This window comes from Olea europaea, unplaced genomic scaffold (genome assembly GCF_002742605.1).
Source record: "Olea europaea var. sylvestris unplaced genomic scaffold, O_europaea_v1 scaffold256, whole genome shotgun sequence".
Taxonomy (NCBI): domain Eukaryota; kingdom Viridiplantae; phylum Streptophyta; class Magnoliopsida; order Lamiales; family Oleaceae; genus Olea; species Olea europaea.
This window is the reverse complement of record NW_019243883.1, coordinates 15,218-38,268: the sequence shown is the minus strand read 5'-3', so window position 1 is coordinate 38,268 and position 23,051 is coordinate 15,218. Positions and strand designations below refer to the sequence as shown.

General features: G+C 36.1%; 2 protein-coding genes and 1 pseudogene across 2 annotated transcripts; all 3 read right to left on the bottom strand.

Moving 5' to 3' along the window:
* Window positions 1-8,024: 8,024 nt before the first annotated feature.
* On the bottom strand, window positions 8,025-9,306 carry LOC111382806 (annotated as a pseudogene).
* LOC111382750 (sugar transport protein 1-like) lies at window positions 9,197-9,796 on the bottom strand. The gene is made up of 2 exons (XM_023006788.1): window positions 9,416-9,796; window positions 9,197-9,319 (listed from the first exon to the last, which is right to left on the bottom strand). Exons 1-2 carry the CDS (start codon window positions 9,794-9,796, stop codon window positions 9,197-9,199), a joined length of 504 nt encoding a protein of 167 aa, XP_022862556.1.
* Window positions 9,797-20,329: 10,533 nt separating this feature from the next.
* Window positions 20,330-22,335, bottom strand: LOC111382836 (sugar carrier protein C-like). The gene is made up of 4 exons (XM_023006879.1): window positions 22,158-22,335; window positions 21,747-22,069; window positions 21,018-21,650; window positions 20,330-20,922 (listed from the first exon to the last, which is right to left on the bottom strand). The coding sequence occupies exons 1-4, from the start codon at window positions 22,303-22,305 to the stop codon at window positions 20,452-20,454; spliced, it is 1,575 nt and encodes a 524-aa protein (XP_022862647.1). The 5' UTR covers window positions 22,306-22,335; the 3' UTR covers window positions 20,330-20,451.
* Window positions 22,336-23,051: the final 716 nt, after the last annotated feature.

Genomic DNA, 23,051 nt, shown 5'->3' with positions numbered 1-23,051 from the left:
AGGCTTGATGCAACTTGAATTTTCTTATCGACTATGACCTATAAGGTCTTCGCAATAAGAAGTCTTATCATTCATTTTATTTCCCAAAAAAATAAAAAATAAAAAAATCAACAATCTTTAATACTTTCTCTACTGACAAATATTCATTTAAAGTAGTAGCAAAATTGTATGACTTTCTTTTGTACATCCTACGGATAAAAGAATATTTTGTGCCCAAATAAGTCTAAAAATTACATTTCGTTGTTGAACTCAGCAACCACGATAGATGGCGTTAACGGAAACTGTCTACAATACCAATTACAGTAGTCAGCTATTGCAATAGTCATTCTATATGGTTGCTTGTTATTTAAAGCAACAGAATTACAGTAAATTAATGCCCCAAATAACAAGATGTCATATATAAGATAACTACTATAGTTGTTGATTATGAATTACAACATTACAAAAAAGCAACCAAATTGTCCGATCAATTAGATCCCACAATCCACTTACCTGATGTGGATGACTTCTTCTTTAGATTTGCGTATATATCGTTGGAAAATCGATAGTTTGCTTGGACATTATCAAGTGACATTCATTTTGCATCTAATAGAAAACTAGAAAGGAGCCTGATTGTATTTTGATTCTCCAAATCACTATTTCTATTGATTCAATAAGCCTAATAAATAGTTTATTTGAGATTATATATTATTAACTTGGTGAGTATGACTAAACTTTCTTACTCTAATTGAAATATTAGCACATGGGCTATATACTATCAAACAATTTTTTATTTTGGGTCGATCAAGTGTTTTATTTTTCTTCGAAATAGATACCTTAATGCCGACTATGGCTAGTAACCATTTATCTCTATGGACATCAAATATTCTTCTACCATTTGGGACGTCAATAGACCAACTAATATATCACCTATCTCTACTTGAGATCCCCAATATCGCGACGAGTAACTACTAGAACCAATGATTTTTACTGCACAAAATACTGATAACCTTCATCTCAGTTAAAAAAGGACTATCAGTAACCTATTAGCAGATTACAGATATGAGAAACAAGGAGAAACTGAAATGGATACTCTCCGCATCGCAAGAAACCTTGAAATGAACTAAAAATACTGCAGTAACTTTAACTTCAATTAAAGAAAGTAAAACTCCTTTTGAGAAAACACTGTTCTTAGGAATAACCGTTTTATTGCAAACAAAAGTATATTCCAAAATAATATGGCTTTTAGTCCCCCAACAAACACAAAAAACACTGACTTAAAGGTTTGGTAAGAAGACATGAAAGCTCTTCAACATTACATAGGAGAATATGAAATATTAATCAGAATAAAGAAGAATATTCTTGGGTTTTGATACCCAATAAATCTTGGGCTATGATGTTAATGTGAGAATATATTTCATAGGTCTCAGCCGATGATTGAAATAATTATCACTAACAAAGTCCAAAGGCTTTATCCGGCCCATTTATATTACCTCCTAGATGACTTTGAATCTTGACCCCTTTAATCTCCTTATTGGTCCAAGTAAAAGCTAGCCTAGCCCTACGTATATACCTCTACCCTAGCCGTTTTCTAGTGGATGATTTTGTGAGAAAAGAAGAAAAACACGGCTGCCCCTTTGTGAAGAAACCAGCTGCCTAGAGGAAGAAGAAGACTGGCGATTTTCTGTGTAGTCGGCCTCCTCTTTGTGTCCATACTTCCATTGGTTTCTTTTTGCCTTTGTAGCTACAAATCATCACCATTATCTTGTTCTTTGTGGGTGAGATTGATAAGAAATCTAGGTAAATATATTGGTAGTAGATTGAAGTCGTTTGGATTGGTTGTTTGGTAGAGAAAGATAACGTAAACTGAGCCCAAAAAACATCGTTTTGACGATCACTAGAGTGAGCTTCAGCGACACATTCTATCAATAAATATCAGCAAAATTTTGATAAAGTAGAATCTAATGAATGATGAAAGTGTGTAATTACAAATATTAATAACTACATGAAAATTTAGAAGTTCTGATAAGATTTGTGACACGAAGATTAAATGAAAACTCACAACTCAAAAACGAGGAAAAAATAATAATCTTGAACTAACAAAATCAGATTTGTTCCATCCTATTTTTGGCTTACTAACATTTTTGCTCCAACTTCTGATTTATAGGCCAAATTTACTTCTTTCTTTGGATCAGGGATCACAAATGAAGTTTGTAAGTTCTAAAACCTCGAGTTGCATGATTACACGTTGTATATAAAATATTCCAAAACTCGAAGTTAAGTCATTAAGAGAATGGTTTTTGTAGACAAAATGAAATCTCACGCCATCTGGATTTAATCAACTGTATTTCAAATTGTTATTAGAGATAGAATATTGTTATTAGTGATAGAATATTATCCCATAATTTTAGGAATTAGTTTTTCCTGTCACCTATTTAAATTGTATCTACTCTCTTGAATACTATACAAGAAAATTTATTTTCTCATCTCTATTTTTATATGGTATCAGAGCAAGTGGATTAATTCTTTATGGTTGATAACGAGACTACCATGACAGGCAACAACACTTCTGGCCAGTCCCAGGCTGAGCACCCAACTCCAGAAGACCCTGTCTCTACAACTTCTGGTTCATCCCAGGCCGAGCGTCCAACTCTAGTTTCTCCGATTTTTGTCGCCTCTTTCTCCGGTAGCGACACAGCTTCTCTTCACATTACAGCCCACAAATTAGATGGAAAAAATTACTTGCAGTGGGCTCAGTCAGTCAAAATTGTCATTTGTGGCCGAGGAAAACTAGGCTACATCACCGGTGAACTTCATGATCCTCATCCTACTAATCCAACGTACATGACTTGGCTGGCCGAGAATTCTATTGTTCTCGCTTGGCTTATTAATTCAATGGAGCCTAAAATCAGCCGTCGATATCTCTTCTTTAAAACAACAAAAGAAGTCTGGGATGCTGCTCGACGTATGTACTCTGATCTTGGAAATGCTTCCCAAATTTTTGAACTTCGTTCCAAATTGAAAGAAATGAAACAGGGCTCTAAGTCTGTGACTCAATATTTCTCTGATCTTCAAGATGTTTGGCAAGAACTGGATCTCTTTTTTGAGGATGATTCCTCTTGCACTGGGTGTAGTGTCAAACAACGGTGCAACCTTGAAAAAGAACGAGTCTATGATTTCCTTGCTGGTCTTAATCGTAATTTATATGAGGTACGAGGATGGGTGGTGGCACGAGATCCGTTTCCATCCACAGAGGAAGCTTTTGCTAAGGTTCGACGTGAAGAGGGCCGTCGAAAGGTGATGTTAACAGATGATCCACCACTACTTCTATCTGCCCTAGAAGGATCAGCCTTGGTATCCAAAAATTCATCTTCCAATGGGCGATCTAATCATGATCAACGCATGAACAAGCGTGGAGAAAGACCATGGTGTGATCATTGTAACCGTCCTAGTCATATTCGAGAGAAGTGCTGGCAACTACATGGAAAACCAGCTAATTGGCAACCTTGAAAACAAACTGATGGGCGAGACTACCGGACCCAATACTGCCAAGATGAGGCTGGATACACTGATCCGTTTGCACCATTCATCAAAGAACAAATCGAGCATCTTGGTCGCCTCCTAAATCAGTCATCCTCCGGTCAATCTCATGTTAATCGCTCATCAGGTTCCACAATTGGATCATGCTCCGTAGCTCAACCTGATAACTTTTATTCAGTTTTACATTCTTCCATTCAATCTAAGGATCCTTGGATTATAGATTCAGGTGCCTCTGACCATATGACAGGTGGATCTAATCTTTTTTATTCTTATATTCCTTGTTCTAATCACACCACTATAAAAATTGTTGATGGATCTTTAACTTCTGTTGCTGGGATTGGTACCATTAGAATTTCTCAGAATCTTGTCCTCAAATCCGTCCTTCATGTTCCTACCTTAAAATGCAATTGGATATCTATTAGCAAAACCACTAGTGATAACCATTGTTTTGCTAAATTCTCATCTTTGTCATGTCAATTTCAAGAACTGTCATCGGGGAGGACGATTGGCTGTGCTAAGGTTCATGATGGTCTTTATTAATTTGACAATGATTTTCCACAGAGTCAACAAACCTTTGCTCCTGGAGTTGCTTCTGTTTCTATTTCTAGTAAGAGGGAAATAATGTTATGGCACCATAGGCTTGGCCATCCTAGTTACTCTTATTTGAAATGTTTGTTCCCATCTTTGTTTGATAATAAAAATTCTATTCCATTTGATTGTGAAATTTGTCAGCTTGCAAAACACACTCGCACTTCATTTCCTCCAAAAACATATTCACCAACCACACCATTTTCTTTAATCCATAGTGACATATGGGGACCATCAAAAATCACAACTTCTAATGGTAAAAAATGGTTTATCACATTCATTGATGATCACACATGCACTACAGGGGTTTATCTTCTTCATGAAAAATCTGAAGCATGTCAAATATTCCAAACTTTTCACAAAATGATTCAAACTCAATTCCAGACTCATATCCAAATTCTTAGAACAGACAATGGCAAAGAATATTTCAATTCTATCCTCGGTGACTATCTATTGAAAAATGGGATTATACATCAAAGTTTGTGCGTTAACACTCCATAACAAAATGGAGTTTCTGAAAGAAAAAATCGTCATTTATTGGTGGTAGCTTGAGCTCTCATGTTTACCATGAATGTCCCAAAATATTTATGGGGAGTTGCTGTTTTAACTGCCTCCTAACTCATAAATCACCTACCAAATCACACAATAAACTTCAAAACTCCTCTATTTGTTCTCACCTAAAACTACCAAAAACTTTCCAACTCAAATGCTCTTCCCTTAAGAACCTTTGATGTACGGCCTTTATCCATATCCATGCCCATGATAGAAGCAAACTTGATCCCCGTGCTCTTAAAACCATCTTCATTGGATAGTATCCAGCAAAAAGGGTTATCGATGCTACTGCCCAAAAAATTAGAAAACTTATATTTCTTGTGATGTTACTTTCTTTGAAAATACTTCTTATTTCTCTCCAACTTCGCTTCAGGGGGAGAATCAGGATAAAGAAGCTTGTTGTTCATGGGACACTCTTGACTTGCCATTGCTCGGAGTAGACACCACCATTTCCACATCAGAGTCAATCCCAATCAACATTTCAATAAATGAGCAAAGTATTCCAAAACAAGTTCAACCATCTAACAGTACACCAGAACTAGAAACAATGAGAGAAGCCATTGTGCCTAATCAGCAAGAGTTACATGTCTACTCTAGGAGGAAGGTCTCCCAAGGAAATAAAGACATCATGAATCCTACTCATAGTCAAGAAGTCGAACCGATGGTAGAACCTCACTTGCCAAATGTGTCGGGTAATTTGAGCCCTAATCTCGATCTAGATATTCCAATAGCAATGAGAAAGGGTGTAAGGTCTTGTACTCAACATCCTATTTCCAAGTTCATTTCCTATTCCAATCTAACATCTTCATTTCGTGCTTTTACTTCAAATCTGTCTAGTGTGATGATTCCCAGGTCTATTGAGGAGGCATTGACTATTCCTGAATGGAAATCTGCAATATTCGAAGAAATGCGTGCCCTTAAGCAAAATAATACCTAAAGTTCGGTGAAATTGCCACAAGGAAAAAGCATCGTAGGATGCAAATTAGTGTTCACAGTAAAATATAAGGCTAATGGTTCTATAGAAAGATATAAGGGTTGCCAAAGGTTTTATACATACCTATGGGATTGACTACACTGAAACCTTTGCTCCTGTCGCAAAACTCAATACCGTCAGAATCCTACTTTCACTGGCAGCAAATTCTATTTGGCCACTGCATCAACTTGATGTAAAGAATGCTTTCCTTAATGGTGAGCTAGAAGAGGAGGTTTATATGAGTCAACCATCAGGTTTTGAACAAAAATTGGGTAGTCAAATTGTTTGCAAGCACAACAAGTCGCTCTACTGTTTGAAACAATCCCCACGTGCTTGGTTTGACTGTTTTTCAAAAGTAATCAAGAAGTTTGGTTATATTCAAGGACAAGTTGATCATACATTGTTTGTCAAACACTCTGAAGGCAAGAAGATAACTATTCTGATTCTGTATGTTGATGATATTATTGTCATTGGAAATGATATTGAGGAGATAGAGAGAATTAAACAGAGTATGGCACGAGAATTCGAAGTTAAAGATCTTGGAGCTTTAAGGTATTTTTTGGGAATGGAATTTGCGGGTAAGAAAGGTATTTCCGTTTCACAAAGGAAATACATTCTTGATCTTTTAGAGGAAAAAAGCCATGATCGGTTGTAAACCAAGTAAAACTCCAATTGAACTTGGTAATAAAGCAAAAATATTCAAAGGAGATCCTGTTGACAAAGAAAGATATCAACGTCTTGTTGGAAAGCTCATTTATCTTTCACATACAAGACCTGACATAGCTTTTGCCGTGAGCTTAGTAAGTCAGCATATGCATGTACCATGTCAGGGAAATCTTAATGCAATATATAGAATATTGAGGTATTTGAAGCAAACACCTGGAAAGGGGTTATTTTTTTGCAAAAACTGATGACCGAAAAGTGAAAGCATTCACTGATCCAGATTGGACTGGTTCCATTGATGATAGGAAATCTACATCTGGGTATTTTACTCTTTTGTGGGGAAATTTGGTGACATGGAGTAGTAAAAAACAGTCCGTTGTGACAAGAAGCAGTGCAGAAGCTGAGTATAGAGCTTTGGCTCATGGAGTCTGTGAACTTATTTGGATAAAAAGAGTGATGGAAGAGTTGAAGATCAAATATGAAGAACCTATGCATCTCTATTGTGATAACAAGTCAACTATTAGTATAGCTCATAATCCTGTCCATCATGATAGGACTAAACATGTGGAAGTAGATCGACATTTTATCAAAGAAAAGCTTGATGGAGATATTATCAGCATTGAATATGTGCCTAGTTCTCAACAACTTGCTGATATACTCATGAAAGGGCTAACAGAACAAACATTTGATTTCCTTGTAAGCAAGCTTGGTCTCATCAATATCTACAGCCAAGCTTGAGGAGGAGTGTAGACAAAATCAAATCCACGCCATCTGGATTTAATCAACTGTATTTCAAATTGTTATCACATTGTTATTAGAGATAGAATATTGTTATCATATTGTTTTTAGTGATAGAATATTATCCCATAATTTTAGGAATTAGGTTATCCTGTCACCTATTTAAATTGTGCCTACTCTCTTGAATACTATACAAGAAAAGTTATTTTCTCATCTCTATTTTTATAGTTTTTAAATCGTAGCTCTTCAAACTAATATCAGTGGATTTGTGGTTGCAGTTATGGGAGAAAAAGATTCGTACAAGGTCCGGCTAAATTTCCAATACAACATTGTAGACCTCTGTGAAACTTATGCAAGTCTTTTGCATGAAATTTGAAGTTTCAGATCATTGCCAAAATATTCCTCAAGGGAATCTATACATTTTGTGATCCAGTGTATAGTACTTTTTCTATTGATTGAGGAACAAACTTGATAAAAGAGCAGCTTGCAGTTTCTGTATATAATTGTTCACAACCAGACTCTTTTTTTGTTATGCTAAGAAAATTCCAAGAGAAAAGCATAAGTTGGGTAAAATCTGTTATGAGTTTCAACTTCATGAATCTCAAGATAACTCTTTAAATCATCCCAAAATTAGCTGCTCTAGAAAATTGACAGCTTTTGTCCTAATTCTTCCCCATACATCTCAAGTAATTCCTCAAAATAGGGAGTCCTAATTGAATATGAAATCTCTATGTGACAATATTAATAATTATATTTGATGATAAAAGTTCACTCGGAGCACTATATTTCATATAATTTTCGATAGTCCTTTTCAATGCATAAATTCAAAAACTTTCTTGGAATTAAGAGAAAATATGGTATCAGTAAACATAACAAAAACTTAAAAACAAACTCCAATGAACAAAGTAGTGTGAACTTATTGATATATCAAAACTATGAAAAACTACAGTTTGTAACTCTACTTCCTAAAAGGGGAAGGCTATAGATCTGATATCTAACTAAACACTATGTAAAAACTGAAAAAAATTATTGTTGAATTGAAAAATCGGACTTGTTCCATCCTAGTCATCTTAATTGCTGCATTGATAGGATCATTAGGATCATTCATAAATCTTTTCCAGAACCAGTGGTCTCTCCAGACTTAAATCTTCAATAGGAATGTTCTTCGTCTCAGGCAAGAAGAAGTAACAAAAGGCGGTCATCAACACTACGAAGAATGCGAAGAGGATGAATAGACCAAACTTCATCCTGAGCATCGAAAGGAACAACTGAGCTATTAAGAATGCGAAGAACATGTTTACTACTACGTTAACACTTTGCCCTGCCGACCTGACCTCCAACGAGAAAATCTCACTTGGATAAAGCCACCCCAAACGGCCCCCAAGACCACGTGAAACCAGCAACATAAATGCAGATGCCTATAACCACAACTATGGCAAACCACTTTGGTAGCTGCGTCACATCTCCCGTCACACCAAATTTGGCCCCAATAAGAGCTGTAACTGCAATCTGTATAATCAAGTATCAACAAAAGGTTACATTAGCTATGACCATGTATAATTAATATGAGTGCTCGTGGTTTAGAAAAACAGTTAATGTTAGACTTGAAAGATAAGCATTTGGACCCCTCCTTCAAGAAACAGAGTTCTTCGGCCCCACTTATCAGCAAATGCAATGGATACACAAGTAGCCAAGACATTTACGACGCCAGAAATAATAGCTGACATTAGGGAAGTATCACTTCCAAATCCAATGGTTTTAAAGAGCACAGGGCATAGAACATAACCACGTTGATTCCAGTGAGTTGTTGGAAGAAAGGGATCAAGATGGACATAACCAACTGAGGACGATAGCACCGCCTCTTTAAGAAATTTTGCCATGGATTCTGCACTAGTCTTGCTTCATTCTTGGCTGTAAGAATATCATCGAGTTCAGCATCAATGTTTTCAACTCCACGAATGTGCTTGAGCAGTGCTTTTGCCTCGTCTTCCTTTCCCCTATCCACGAGAGAGTTTGGGGTGTCGGAGAGGAAAAAAGATGCAATGATGATGACGATGGCAGGAAATCCAGCCAATCCAAGGCTGAGCCGCCATCCCCAGCCGCCTTCAATCTTGGCAAAGAAATAGTTAAGCAGGTTGGCTATCAGAATTCCAATTGTGATCATCAGTTGGAAGCAAACATCAGGTTGGCTAACAAAATTCCAATTGTGATCATCAGTTTGAAGCAAACATTAAAAGTTCCACGATAATTGTACGGGGACATCTTTGATAGATAAAGAGGCACTGACTGCATAATTAACAGAATCAAACAGAAATTAGATGATCTATTGCAACTTTTACATTAACAAGAAGAATAAACTCCGATACAAATTAACTAAGTTACCTTGTTGGCAAAGCCGACGCCAATATCCAATAAAACACGGCCTATGATTAGCATACTGATGTGCACTGCCGCAGCGTTGATTATGGCACCAACCAAGAAAATTATTCCACCAAGCATCATCGACTTTCTCCCGCCAAATTTCTTGGTCATTGTTGATCCAAAAAAGGACGCTACAAGGGCAGCCAAATAGAGGGATGACGTAAAAAGTGTCAAAATCCGGCTGTCAAACTTGCAGTATTGATTAGTTGATGTATCATCCATCTGTTTATGATAGATAGACGGAAATAATTTCTTCAGAAAAGGCGCCATGGAAGTAAATCCACCTGCATCAAGAAAACCAAGAAACTTCAACCAGAAGTCTTCTTGAATAATCACAACCATGAAAAAGAATTACAAGGCTAAATTTTATACCTGATATAAGTTCTCAAGAGGTTAAATGAATACAGATTATCGCAAGATTCACTGAAAAAAAGAAATTGAACACGAAGGATTTTTTCGCCACAAAGGCTCGGATGTTCAACCTTACGGCCTACTCACCACGTTGAGCATCTACTAAGTAGATTTAGCTCTAGATCTACCAGAAAATTAACCAAGAATGTTACAAATGTACGAAGAAACACAAAGTTTCTTCACTGTTTTTGATCTTGCCTCACAAAAAACTATCACAACACCACCACAAACTCGCACGAAGTAGTATCACAATTATACATCAACTGTAGTATCAAAATCACTCAGATTTACAGAAGAGATTTTCACTCAGAAAATATCGGTGGTGTGAGAGAAAAGAGAAACCCTAGAATACACACTCAGAATAGATCTCTCTGGAAGAAAATGAGGCGTCCAAAACGTTTTAATCAGGTAAGTTAATGGTCATTGATCAACGTTAAGGAAATGGCCAGATCATATCTTCAAGAAGGGTAGAAATTGCATTTCAAGAGATCGCACTTCTCTTAGTAAATGGACCAAGACCATTTCAATAAATCCGGCCCAATAGCTTTAAAGGGGCCAAGAATGTGGCGCACTTTTATTTGGTCTCAACACCTGATATACCAATGGGAAAAATTCATATGTCATGTGTATTGTTTGCACCAATTCACAAATCAAGTACAAAGTTTAAAAATTCAAAATTCAGGTTTCTGTATAATTAATTGAAAATATTATTAATTAAATATAATAAAGTCACAGTTACACGATTAATGGTCACAGATTTACTTATTGGTCATATATCATCGAATTAGTTGGTTACAGATTATTTCGAGGTCACAAATCAAAAATTTTGTAGGCCACATTATTTCGAGGTCACAGATAAAAAATTTACAAGTCACAAATTATTTCATTGATCACATATCCAAAAAAATTACAAGTCACAAGGTAACATATGTTCAAATTTATTGGTCATATATTCTAAATAGTTGGTCACATGCACCAAATACCATCACCACCGATCCCGATCCAGCACCAATCTTGATCATAAATCACCACCGCACAATTGCCGCTTGCACCACACCATCGAATTTCAAGGTCACAAATTAATAATTAATCACAGGGACCAGATAGTTGGTCACAGACACCAAACATCTTATCCCGATCTACCACAATATTTGGTCAAAAAAATAGAATACTTGGTCACATACACCAAATAACTCATCACATACCACTACCATCACAGCCATTCAAGAAGACCACAACCATCACAGCCTATTGCCACCATTACCAATACAATCCCACTTCTAGCAACACAGACACAGCCTCAACAACCAAGACAATCACCGGTCATTTCATTTATTTTACTTTTGTCGGTGAATTGGGTACAACAGTAATGCCACCTTACCACCACCGTCATCGTCCTCAGCAAACTTCCATTTTCAACTCACCACCACAACCACAAACAAAACATCATTTTCAACTACAAACACCACTGCCACAGTCAACCAACCACTACCAGATCCACCGCCAAATTCAACAAAAACCACCCCAATTGTCAGATCCATCTCTACCATTGACACAAAACAAATACAGCCACCACTAGATCTAACAAAACCATTGGTACGCCTCAGATTCTAAAAAATAACTCCAAATTCATTGGTGGCACTACCTCCACCACTTCAAATCACAACCCACAAACTATATACAAACCATAAACTTTATCGGCTTTCAACCACAAACATTAAAAAAACTGCTATTGGGAGTGTAGGTAATTCACCACTCACCACCAAAATAAGATCGCTGTTGTGCCTGTTGGTCGAGGCGGAGCGACGATTTGGTACTGCGCACGACGGTACTCAGTTTGCTGCCAGCCTTCAACCTCCATTGAAGAGAAAAATGGGTAAAAAATGTATCGTCGCTATAGTCATCGAGAAGTGCGTACAGCACCGTAGCAGCATACTACAACTGGAGTGCAGATTCGAGCACAGTGCTGCCACTTAAGGATCTCGCTGAGGAGAGGGGGAGTGAGAGAGGAGATTCATTTATCTTTAGGGAGAGGGAGAGGGAGAGGGAGAGTGAGAGATTTGACGAGAAAAAGGAAGAGTGAAAGAGAGAATGGATTAGATTTAGGGTTTGAAATTGGGTGGGTGATTGTTTTGGTGGTGGTTGAATTTGTAATATAATTATTAATATTAAAATATTAAATTGGCACCTGATTTTTGATTAAAAATACTTTGTGTGATTTTTGAATTGAGATCTTTAAATACCCGTTCTGGTGTAATTTTCCCTATACCAATATCGTATCCAAAGATCAATCGTATCCAAAGATCAATCCTCCGATAGCTGCTGCCATTAATGTTATTACCACATACCATAAACATAATATGTGAAAATTATAGCTATATTTGGCAAGTTTTAATAAACAGTTTACAAATGGCAAAAAAGGTTAAACCAATTCTTATTCAAGAATATGTGATATTAAAACAAAACCCTTTATAAACATTTATCTATCACGCATTTCTAGCTATTATAAACAAAACCCTTTATAAACACTTTTTTGACAAGCTCTATAACAATAGGAACCAATGTGGCAGATTGGTTGGGCAGCTTCCATGTTACTTGATTCAATGGTTTCACTAAACCAGACTGGGATTCATTAGTTTATCGATTTCGACCATTCGATTCTTGAAACACTATGATAAAGAAGGGCGTAAAATGCCGGGTGTCATAGGGATTTTCCAACAAACCTGCAATATCATCCAGGTTTCTCGTCCCCAGCCAGCCGACGATCAAATTTAACACTTTCAGATCTCGAAACACACAAATTGAACTAAGTAAAGATTATAGAAAATTGAATTATCGAAATAATAAAGTAAAACACATATTTTTGAGCAACCTTTTCCAACTTCATGTTTATAAAACAAAGAAAATGACTTTAGAGTACAAAAATAAGTGAGGGATCAACATGTTATTGTAGCCTCATCACATATATTCGCTGTTCCATGTCATTTCAATGCACCAACATTTAATTCGGACTGCAGTTGACAGCTCCCAACTGCTAGGTCAGTTTTCCAAAATTTTCAGCCCTTCCATGCTAGAAACTGCCCGCAATTGTCTTCACGTCAAGCCCACCAATGGGCTAGGTTGGCCCCATTTTGCGTTTCCAACTTATGTTGAAAATCTTCGAGAATGTTGTGCGGTAATTTCAAATAGCGAGTAAATATTCGGGCAAAATTTCGACTTACAATATTAGCACAATAAATTAGAATGAATAATGGTCGAGTTAAGAGTTTGACTCTTCCTCCTTAAGACGAAAATTCCCCGCACTGGTGCTGACGGTCTCCTGGCACTTATCTTCCAAGATATAACGACCTCGACTTGTAATAGCATCACTCCAAATTACAAGACCCGACGAACCTACTAATATTTGATCTCTCGAGAATCGGAGGACTAAAATGCACTAAAATAATATTTGGGATTGAAATGCAAAAATATATGGAATATTGCAGGATGGAAGGACAATATTACAGGAGAAGGGAAGTATAATAAAATTTCTGGAGTGAATAAAATCGGGGATCTGGGGTCTATTTATAGAAGTTGAAAGGTTGTGCCCAAAAGACACAACAACCAAAATGTTGTGTCTTGGAACAGATATAACCCATTTGGACAGGCAGATAAAACTGTCACCAACCGTTAGTCTATAGAAGAATCCACGTGTCTCGCACAGAAAATTCAAGGAAGAAAAAATAAATAATATAATAAAAATATATTATTTAATTATTTTACCAAAAATATATATATCAACTGGCCCAAGCCCACGACCACAACCCGTGTCGAGCGGCCAGTCGGACGGACGGCGGCGCGCATGTGGGCTTTAGCTGAATCTACTAACATGTAGGTCTTCTCCCCTCTAAAGACTAGTGGTACCCCTTAGGGTCCAAACCCAAGTTCTTAACTTGAATTATATAAAGTGGTTTCTATTATTCTAATTTTCCTATGTGGGATTGACACTTTCCAATTACCCACCAATTTTTATTCCCAATTTATTTCAATTTCAAGTAGTCATCTTTTGACTTGAATTTCTCATTCGCCCTTAATTAGTTTCGAGAAATAAATACATTTATCAATTCTACTCATGGAGTAGAATGCAGTTTGCCAAATAAATCATTTATCAAACTAACGGGACCCACTTAAATAATTGGTCAAAAGTTGGTCAAACCAACTAATTATTCCAATTTTCTAACAATCTCCCACATAAATAAAAATTAATGCAATAGATGATGCAGACCCTAACGAGGGATCAGGCGAAAAGTTATTGCATCTGAATAGGTACCTTATGGGTTTGAACCATCCATAATATTACTATCGGATTTACTTGGCTAATCGATGAGCGTGATGTCTTGAACTGTCAGCCGTTATTGTAAACCAAGACAATAGCATCAACACAATAACCTCCCTAATATTTTTGAGTTCTCATTGTCGTGTTCATTTTGGCCCTAAACAACTCTTGAATTTCATAAGTGCTTTAGAGAATTCAAGCCCTTGAAACATTTTCATGGAAGCAACCACACTTCACACTTATATAGGTGATTTCATATTAAGAGTATCTGTCATACTCCACTTGGATAATTCAAGATATATGAATCATTAAAAGCATATCTTAACCTAAGACTTTTTGCAGATAACACTTCTCTTATCATAGGAATGGGTGGGAGTAAACTCTGAAGTGCTTTTTGAATCTTCATGACTTAGTTGTCTCATTGAACCAAGATCTTGGGATCTCCAATCAGTAAGGTTGGGTTATCATTACAAAGATCCTTACTTAGTAGGTTTTAAGCCCATTCCCCTTGATAGACAGTACATTTGATCTATTGGTAAACCTTTTGTGAGCGGATCCGCGAGATTCTCTCTAGATTTTACATAATCTATGGAAATGACACTATTCGAGATCAACTGCTTAATTGTATTATGTCTTCGACGGATATGTCGAGACTTACCATTATACATACTACTTTGTACTCTACCGATAGCCGACTGACTATCACAATGTATACTAACCGCAGGCACATGTTTAGGCTAACATGAAATATCCTCTAAAAAATTACGAAGCCATTCCGCTTCTTCTCCAACTTTATCTAAAGCTATGAACTCTGATTTCATCGTGGATGGAGCTATACACGTTTGTTTAGATGATTTCCAAGATACGGCCGCAACACCGATGGTAAAGATATAACCAATAGTGAATTTTGAGTCTTTTGTATCTGATATCCAATTAGCATCACTGTATCCTTCTAATACAGTTGGATATCTTGTATAATGTAATCCAACATTTGAGGCGTATCGTAGATATCTAAGAACCCTTGTCAATGCCTTCCAATGGTCATTATTTGGATTACTTGAGAATCTACTAAACTTGTTCACTGTATATGCTATATCCGGACGAGTGCAGTTGGTAATATACATTAGACTACCTATTATTCGAGAGTACTCCAACTGAGATACGGGCTTGCCTTTATGTTTGGCCAAATGTAGATTTAAGTCTACTGGAGTTTTAACTGAACTTTCATCATATACATAAAATTTCTTAAGCACAGTCTCAATATAGTGAGATTGAGATAGAACAAGTCCCTCAGATGTCTTAAGGATTTTTATTCATAATATTACATCTGCAATATCCATATCTTTCATGTCAAAATATTTTGTCAACTTTTTTTGGTAGTTATTATGATATCAAGATTATTACTCATTATTAGCATGTCATCAACATAGAGACATACAATTAAATATGCACTGGGTGTGGTTTTAATATAAACACATTTATCACATTCGTTAATCTTAAAGCCATTTCACAACATAGTTTTGTCAAATTTTTCATGCCACTATTTTGGTACTTGCTTTAGTCCGTATAGTGACTTAACGAGTCTACACATCTTTTTCTCCTGTCAAGAGCAGTGAACCCCTCAAGTTATTCCATGTAAATTTCTTTGTCTAGCTCTCCATTTAAGAAGGCTATTTTAACGTCCATCTGATGGATCTCCATATTATGCAATGCTGTGATTGCAATTAATACTTTAATAGACGTTATTCTTGTTACGAGAGAGTATGTGTCGAAAAAATCAGGACCTTCTTTTTGTTTGAATCCTTTAGCTACTAATCTGGCCTTATATTTATCAATTGATCCACTAATTTTTAATTTTCTTTTGAAAATCCATTTGCAACCTAACAGTTTGTTATTTGGTAGGAGATCCATCATCTCCCATGTATGATTCTGCATAACAGAATCAATTTCACTATTGATGACCTCTTTCCAGAATGGAGCTTCTGGACTTGACATAGGTTCATTTTCTAACAAATAAGTTAGAAAATCTAGACCAAAGGATGTAGCTGTTTTGGATTTTTTACTATGTCTGGGTTATTCATCACTTTGATGATTACCAATTATAGTATCATAAGTTTGTTTTTGTGAACTAATTTCTTTCCTATCCTTACAAGGAAAAATGTCCTCAAAATATACATCATTCCTTGCTTCAATAATAGTACTTTCATGTATGTCTGGAATGTCAGACTTATGTACGAGGAATCGATACACAATACTATTATTGGCTTATCCAATAAATACACAATCGATGGTTTTTTTCCCTATTTTAACTTATTTAGGTTTTTAACTTGTTTAGGTTTTGGTACTTCTACATTAGCCAAATACGCCCACACTTTTAAGTATTTGTACGAAGGTTTATGACATTTTCATAACTCATAAGGAGTTTCGTTCTTACTTTTGTGTGGTAATTTATTTAGAATGTGGTTTGTTGAGAGAATTGCTTCCCCCCACAAGTTCTAAGGTAAACGAGAACTGATTAACATAGTGTTCATCATCTCTTTAAGAGTACGATTTTTGCGTTCAGTAATACCATTTGACCGAGGTGCTGTAGTTTGATGAATAATCCCAACAGAACAAAATTCTTCAAACGATGCCCCATATTCTCCACCTCTGTCACTACGAATAACTTTCATTCATTTGCTAAGTTGATTTTCAACCTCATTCTTGTACTGTTTAAACACTTCTAAGGCCCCATCTTTGCTTCTTAGCAAATATACATAACAGTACATAGTGCAGTCATCTATAAGAGTAATAAAATATTTTTTTCCTCCTCTAGTTTGTATGAACTTTAAGTCACAGATATCACTATAAATGAGTTCTAGAGGATTTGAGTTCCTTTCAACTGAATGAAATGGTGTTTTAGCTAATTTAGCCTCTACACAAGTTTCGCATCAATGATATTGATGAAATGAAATTGAAGGCAATAGATTTAAACTTACTAATTTACGTAAAGTTTTAATATTAACATGTCCTAATCTATCATTCCATAAGTTAGAGGATTCAATAAAGTAAGCAGAAAATTTATTTTTATTAATATCAAAATCACGAAGTATAGGCATTACATTCATTTTGAATAGCCCATTGGCTAAGTACCCCTTGCCCACAAACATGCCACTTTTGGTAAGTATAAACTTATCAGACTCAAATATTAGCCTAAACCCATTTTTTCTTAACAAAACTCCAGATACCAAGTTTTTGCTAATATCAGGAACATGCAACACATCGACGAGAGTTACTTCTTTTTCTGATGTCATCTTCAGCACTACTTTACCTAGACCAACAATTTTGGATGTTGCCGAGTTTCCCGTAAATAATTGTCGTCCATTGATAGGAGTATAACATGAAAACATCTCCTTATCGGCGCAAACATGTTGAGTAGCGCCTGTGTCTACGAACCATTCTCTTGAATTGTCCACCATGTTTGCTTCAAATACAACAGCTGAAAGCATTAGTTCAGACACACCGTTAGACAATTTGTCTTCCTCGGTCAAGTGTATTTGGTCCTTTTTATTTTGCTTTTTTCTGTCGACAATCCTTTGTGAAGTGACCAGGCTTACCGCAGTTATAACAATCTCCTTTGAATTTATTAGTCTTGTTTTTTTTTTGCTTGTCATTATCTAAGTGTTTTCTTTTCTTGTTAGTATTTGACTCCACGAAATTGGCTTTAGCCTCCATATGCAACTTTCCAGACTTCTTCTCAGAATTTCAATTATCTTCCTCAATTCTTAATCTTACAATCAGATCTTCAAATCTCATTTCCTTATGTTATGTTTCAGGTAGTTCTTGAAATCTTTCCACATTGGAGGTAATTTCTCAATAATAGCGGTGACCTAAAATGACTCACTGAGCTTCATACCTTTTGCATGTATGTCATGCAAGATGATTTGCAGCTCTTGGATTTGATTCATCATTGTTTTCGAATCTATTATCTTGAAATCTCGGAATTTGCCCACAACGAATTTCTTTAATCTGGTATCTTCCATTTTGTACTTCTTTTCCAATGATTCCCACAGTAACTTAGTTGTCTTGACTGAACTGTATACGCTGTATAGTGTGTTGTCAAGACAGTTGAGGATATAGTTCTTACACAAGAAGTCACTATGACTCCATGCATCGAATGCTGCTCATTTTTTAGAATCTTATTCTTCCTCCTCAACAGTTGGAGCATCTTCACTCAAGAATTTTGCTAAATTTAGAGTTGTGAAATAAAACATCATTTTCTATTGCCATCTTTTAAAATCCACTCCTGTGAATTTTTCTGGTTTCTCCCCGTGAGCATTGTTTGAGGGTACGACGGATGTGTTGTTACTTGCCATAATCTAACAAATTTTTAGAATATAAATTAGCACGTAAATAAAAAAAAATTTCTTCTTAAGATTGTTGAAAATCTTCAAAAATGTTGTGCGGTAATTTAGATAGCGAATAAATATTCGGGTAGAATTTCGACTTACAAAATTAGCGCAATAAATTAGAATGAATAATGGTCGAGGTAAGAGTTCGACTCTTTCTCCTTGAGACGAAAATGCCCCGCACTGGTGCTGACAGTCTCCTGGCACTCGCCTCCCAAGATACAATGACCTCGACTTGTAATAGCAGCACTCCAAATTACAAGACCCGACGAACCTACTAATATTTGATCTCTTGAGAATCGGAGGACTAAAATGCACGAAAATATTATTTGGGACTGAAATGTAAATGTATGGAATATTGCAGGACGGAAGGACAATATTGTAGGATAAGTGAAGTAGAATAAATTTTCTGGAGTGAATAAAATCGGGGATCTGGGGTCTATTTATAGAAGTTGAAAGGTTGTGCCCAAAAAACACAATAGCCGAAATGTTGTGTTTTGGAATAGACATAATCCATTTGGACAGGCAGTTAAAATTGTCACCAATCGCCAGCTTCTAGAAGAATCCACGTGTCCCGCATAGAAAATTCGGGAAAGAAAAAATAAATAATATAATAAAAAATATTATTTAATTATTTTACCAAAAATATATATACCAACTGACCCAAACCCCCGACTTTGACTCGGGCCGAGCCGGCTGTTCGGACGGACGGCGACGGCGTGCGCGTGCGGGCTTTAGTTGAATTTACTAGCATGTAGGTCCTCTCCCCTCTAAAGACTAGTCCTTAACTTAAGTTATATAAAGTTGTTTATATCCTATGTGGGATTGGCACTTTCCAATTTTCCACCAATCTTTATTCCCAATTTATTTCAACTTCAAGTGGTCATCTTTTGACTTTAATTTCTCATTCAACTTTAATTAGTTTTGAGAAATAAATACATATATCAATTCTACTCATGGAGTAGAATGCACTTGGCCAAATAAATCATTTATCCAACTAACGGAACCCACTTAAATGATTGATCAAAAGTTGGTCAAACAATCTAATTATTCCAATTTTCCAACAACTTAATCAAACAAATAAATTTCGAGTCTTGAGATTAAAGTAAAGTAATGCATCGTCTTGTAAATTCTTACTCGAGTAAATTTTACATACTAAATGTAGTATTTATTTCAAAAACTCACGAATGAGAGTTCAGCAAATTTTGTGGGGAATGACAAGTTTGATGACAAAATACTCGAACACACTGAAAGTGTTTTAACAACGATTTTTCGTGTGCATCGCCAAATTACTGCACGTGTATTACTGCACAATTGACAAAAAAAAGACTTTAGTTTAAAATGACTCAATCAGAGGAAGAAGAAGATGATGATTAAGATGCTTTCCAATCTTTCCGGCCTCAAGAACTGTTGTTCGACTCCTGATGGTTTGAAGTTAAAGTACTGTAGAATTTGCTAGCATTTTCAACTTCATGAATCTCAAGGTAATCTATAAATCATCCTCAGTTTCAGAAAGTGCGTTTTCACCATAAGATATAGCTGATTTAATGAAATATTAATGTCACGGCCTATTAATTATTTTTGATGATAGAAGCTGACATTTAGCAGTTTGTATTAGAAAGGAGATCCCCTTATTATTTGAAATTTTGGAATATCTATTTCATGTATAAGTACAAAACTATACTCGGAATGAAGCATCATATGATCACAATTTCAATCAGTAGATATCAGCAAAAATATAGTAAAGCAGAACCCAATGAATAATGAAAGTGTGGAATTTTACTAATATTAAAAACTATACAAAAATTTACAGTTTTGGAATGATAATTTCTAACACATAAAGTAAGAACTGAAAAAGCAAAAGAAGAATTGAATTAACAAAATCAGACTTGTTCCATCCTTGTTAGCTCCAATGCTTTATTGACAGGATCGTTGGGATCATTCATATATCTTTTCCAGAACCAGTGGTCTCTCCAGACTTGTGTCATTTCTTCAATAGGAATGTTCTTCGTCTCAGGCATGAAGAAGTAACAAAAGACTGTCATCACTGCCACAAAGAATGCGAAGAAGATGAAGAGACCAAACTTCATCGTGCACAACATCGAAAGGAACGCCTGAGCTATTAAGAATGTGAAGAACATGTTTACTGCCACATTAATACTTTGCCCTGCCGACCTGACCTCCAACGAGAAAATCTCACTTGGATAAAGCCAGCCTAACGGCCCCCAAGACCATGCGAAACCAGCAACATAGATGCAGATGCCTATCACCACCACCATGGCAAACCACTTTGGTAGCTGCGTCACATCTCCCGTCACACCAAATTTGGCCCCAATAAGAGCTGCAACTGCAATCTGTATCGTCAAGAATCAGCAAAAGGTTACATTAGCTATGACCACGTATAAATAATATGAGAGCATGTGGTTTAGAAAAACAGTTAATGTTAGACCTGAAAGATAAGCATTTGGACACCTCCTTCAAGAAACAGAGTTCTTCTGCCCCACTTATCAGCAAATGCAACAGATACTAAAGTCGCCAAGGCATTTATGATGCCAGTAATAACAGCTGACATTAGAGAAGCATTGCTTCCAAATCCAATGGTTTTAAAGAGCACAGGAGCATAGAACATAACCATGTTGATTCCAGTAAGTTGTTGGAAGAAAGGGATCAAGATGGACATAACCAACTGTGGACGATAGCACAGCCTTTTAAAGATATTTTGCCATGGATTCTGTACTAGTCTTGCTTCATTCTTGGCTGCAAGAATATCATTGAATTCAGCATCAACGTTTTCAACTCCACGAATGCGTTTGAGCAGTGCTTTTGCCTCGTCTTCCTTTCCCCTATCCATGAGAGAGTTTGGGGTGTCGGAGAGGAAAAAAGATGCAATGATGATGACGATGGCAGGAACTCCAGCCAATCCAAGGCTGAGCCGCCATCCCCAGCCACCTTCAATCTTGGCAGAGAAATAATTAAGCAGGTTGGCTACCAGAATTCCAATTGTGATCATCAGTTGGAAGCAAACATTAAAAGTTCCACGATAATTGTACGGGGACATCTCTGATAGATAAAGAGGCACTGACTGCATAATTAATAGAATCGAACAGAAATTAGATGATCTATTCCAACTTTTACATTAACAAGAAGAATATACTCCGATACAAATCAAGTAAGTTACCTGGTTGGCAAAGCCGACGCCAATGCCCAATAAAACACGGCCTATGATTAGCATACTGACGTGCACTGCCGCAGCATTGATTATGGCACCAACCAAGAAAATTATTCCACCAAGCATCATCGACTTTCTCCGGCCAAATTTCTTGGTCATTGTTGATGCAAAAAAGGACGCTACAAGGGCAGCCAAATAGAGGGATGATGTAAAAAGTGTCAATATCTGGCTGTCAAACTTGCAGTATTGATTAGTTGATGTATCATCCATCTGTTTATGGTAAACAGATGGAAAGAATTTCTTCAGAAAAGGCGCCATGGAAGTAACTCCACCTGCATCAAGAAAACCAAGAAACATGAACCAGAACTCTTCTTGAATAATCAAAACCATGACAAAGAATCACAAGGCCAAATTTTATACCTGATATTCCAATATCGTATCCAAAGATCAATCCTCCCATGGCTGCAGCCATTAATGTTATTACCACATACCATGTGAGTTTTCCAGGGTACTTAGTAGGATCATCACCACTGCCGCCCCGGCTAACCGCAATAGCAACACCACCCATCTCAGAATGCAGAACACAGACAAACAAAGAGAAAGCAAAGATTAATTTGTGTTGAAAACTCGAAATTGCGTTGGTATATATAGAGACCTGAGTGGTGAAAAAGGCTATTTTGTTTAGGAGTATAACACAGAGAGACACTGGAATTCCGACATGAACATGACTGGGATTCCTATTTTTTGGTGTTTATCCAAATCCTGGTCCAACAAGAATTTAACCATTTAAGGTAATTGATCCGTTGCTGCTTTCCGAAACTATTTTTGTTTCCATAAGAGAACGCCAATCCTTTTGAATGTATTTAATATAAATCATTAATTTCTCTCAAATCTAATTTGGAAAGAGTAATGTTCTATTTTACTTTTATTATTTCAGATAATATTATATTTAAATCCTAATGTTAATGGCTTATTAGTTTACGAGGAGTTCAACAAATAATACAATAATTGTTCCACTTCTCAAAATTTTAGCTCGGATTGGTAAATTCACAAATTATTTATAAACTAAATTATTAACAGAAATAGTAGTGCGTTGCACATAATATATGGATAATAATTAGTAATAATTATAAACGTGTAGTTACATTTAATATTTAATTTTGACTAAATTTATAAACCATTTATAAATTTGTATTCAAACGAACGCTTAAATATTCAAAATGTATCTCCTTCGATTATCATAATCAATTATATAAAGAATGATAAGTAGGGATTTTTCAAAATAATAGTGTCAAAGTTTAAATCCGAACGGGT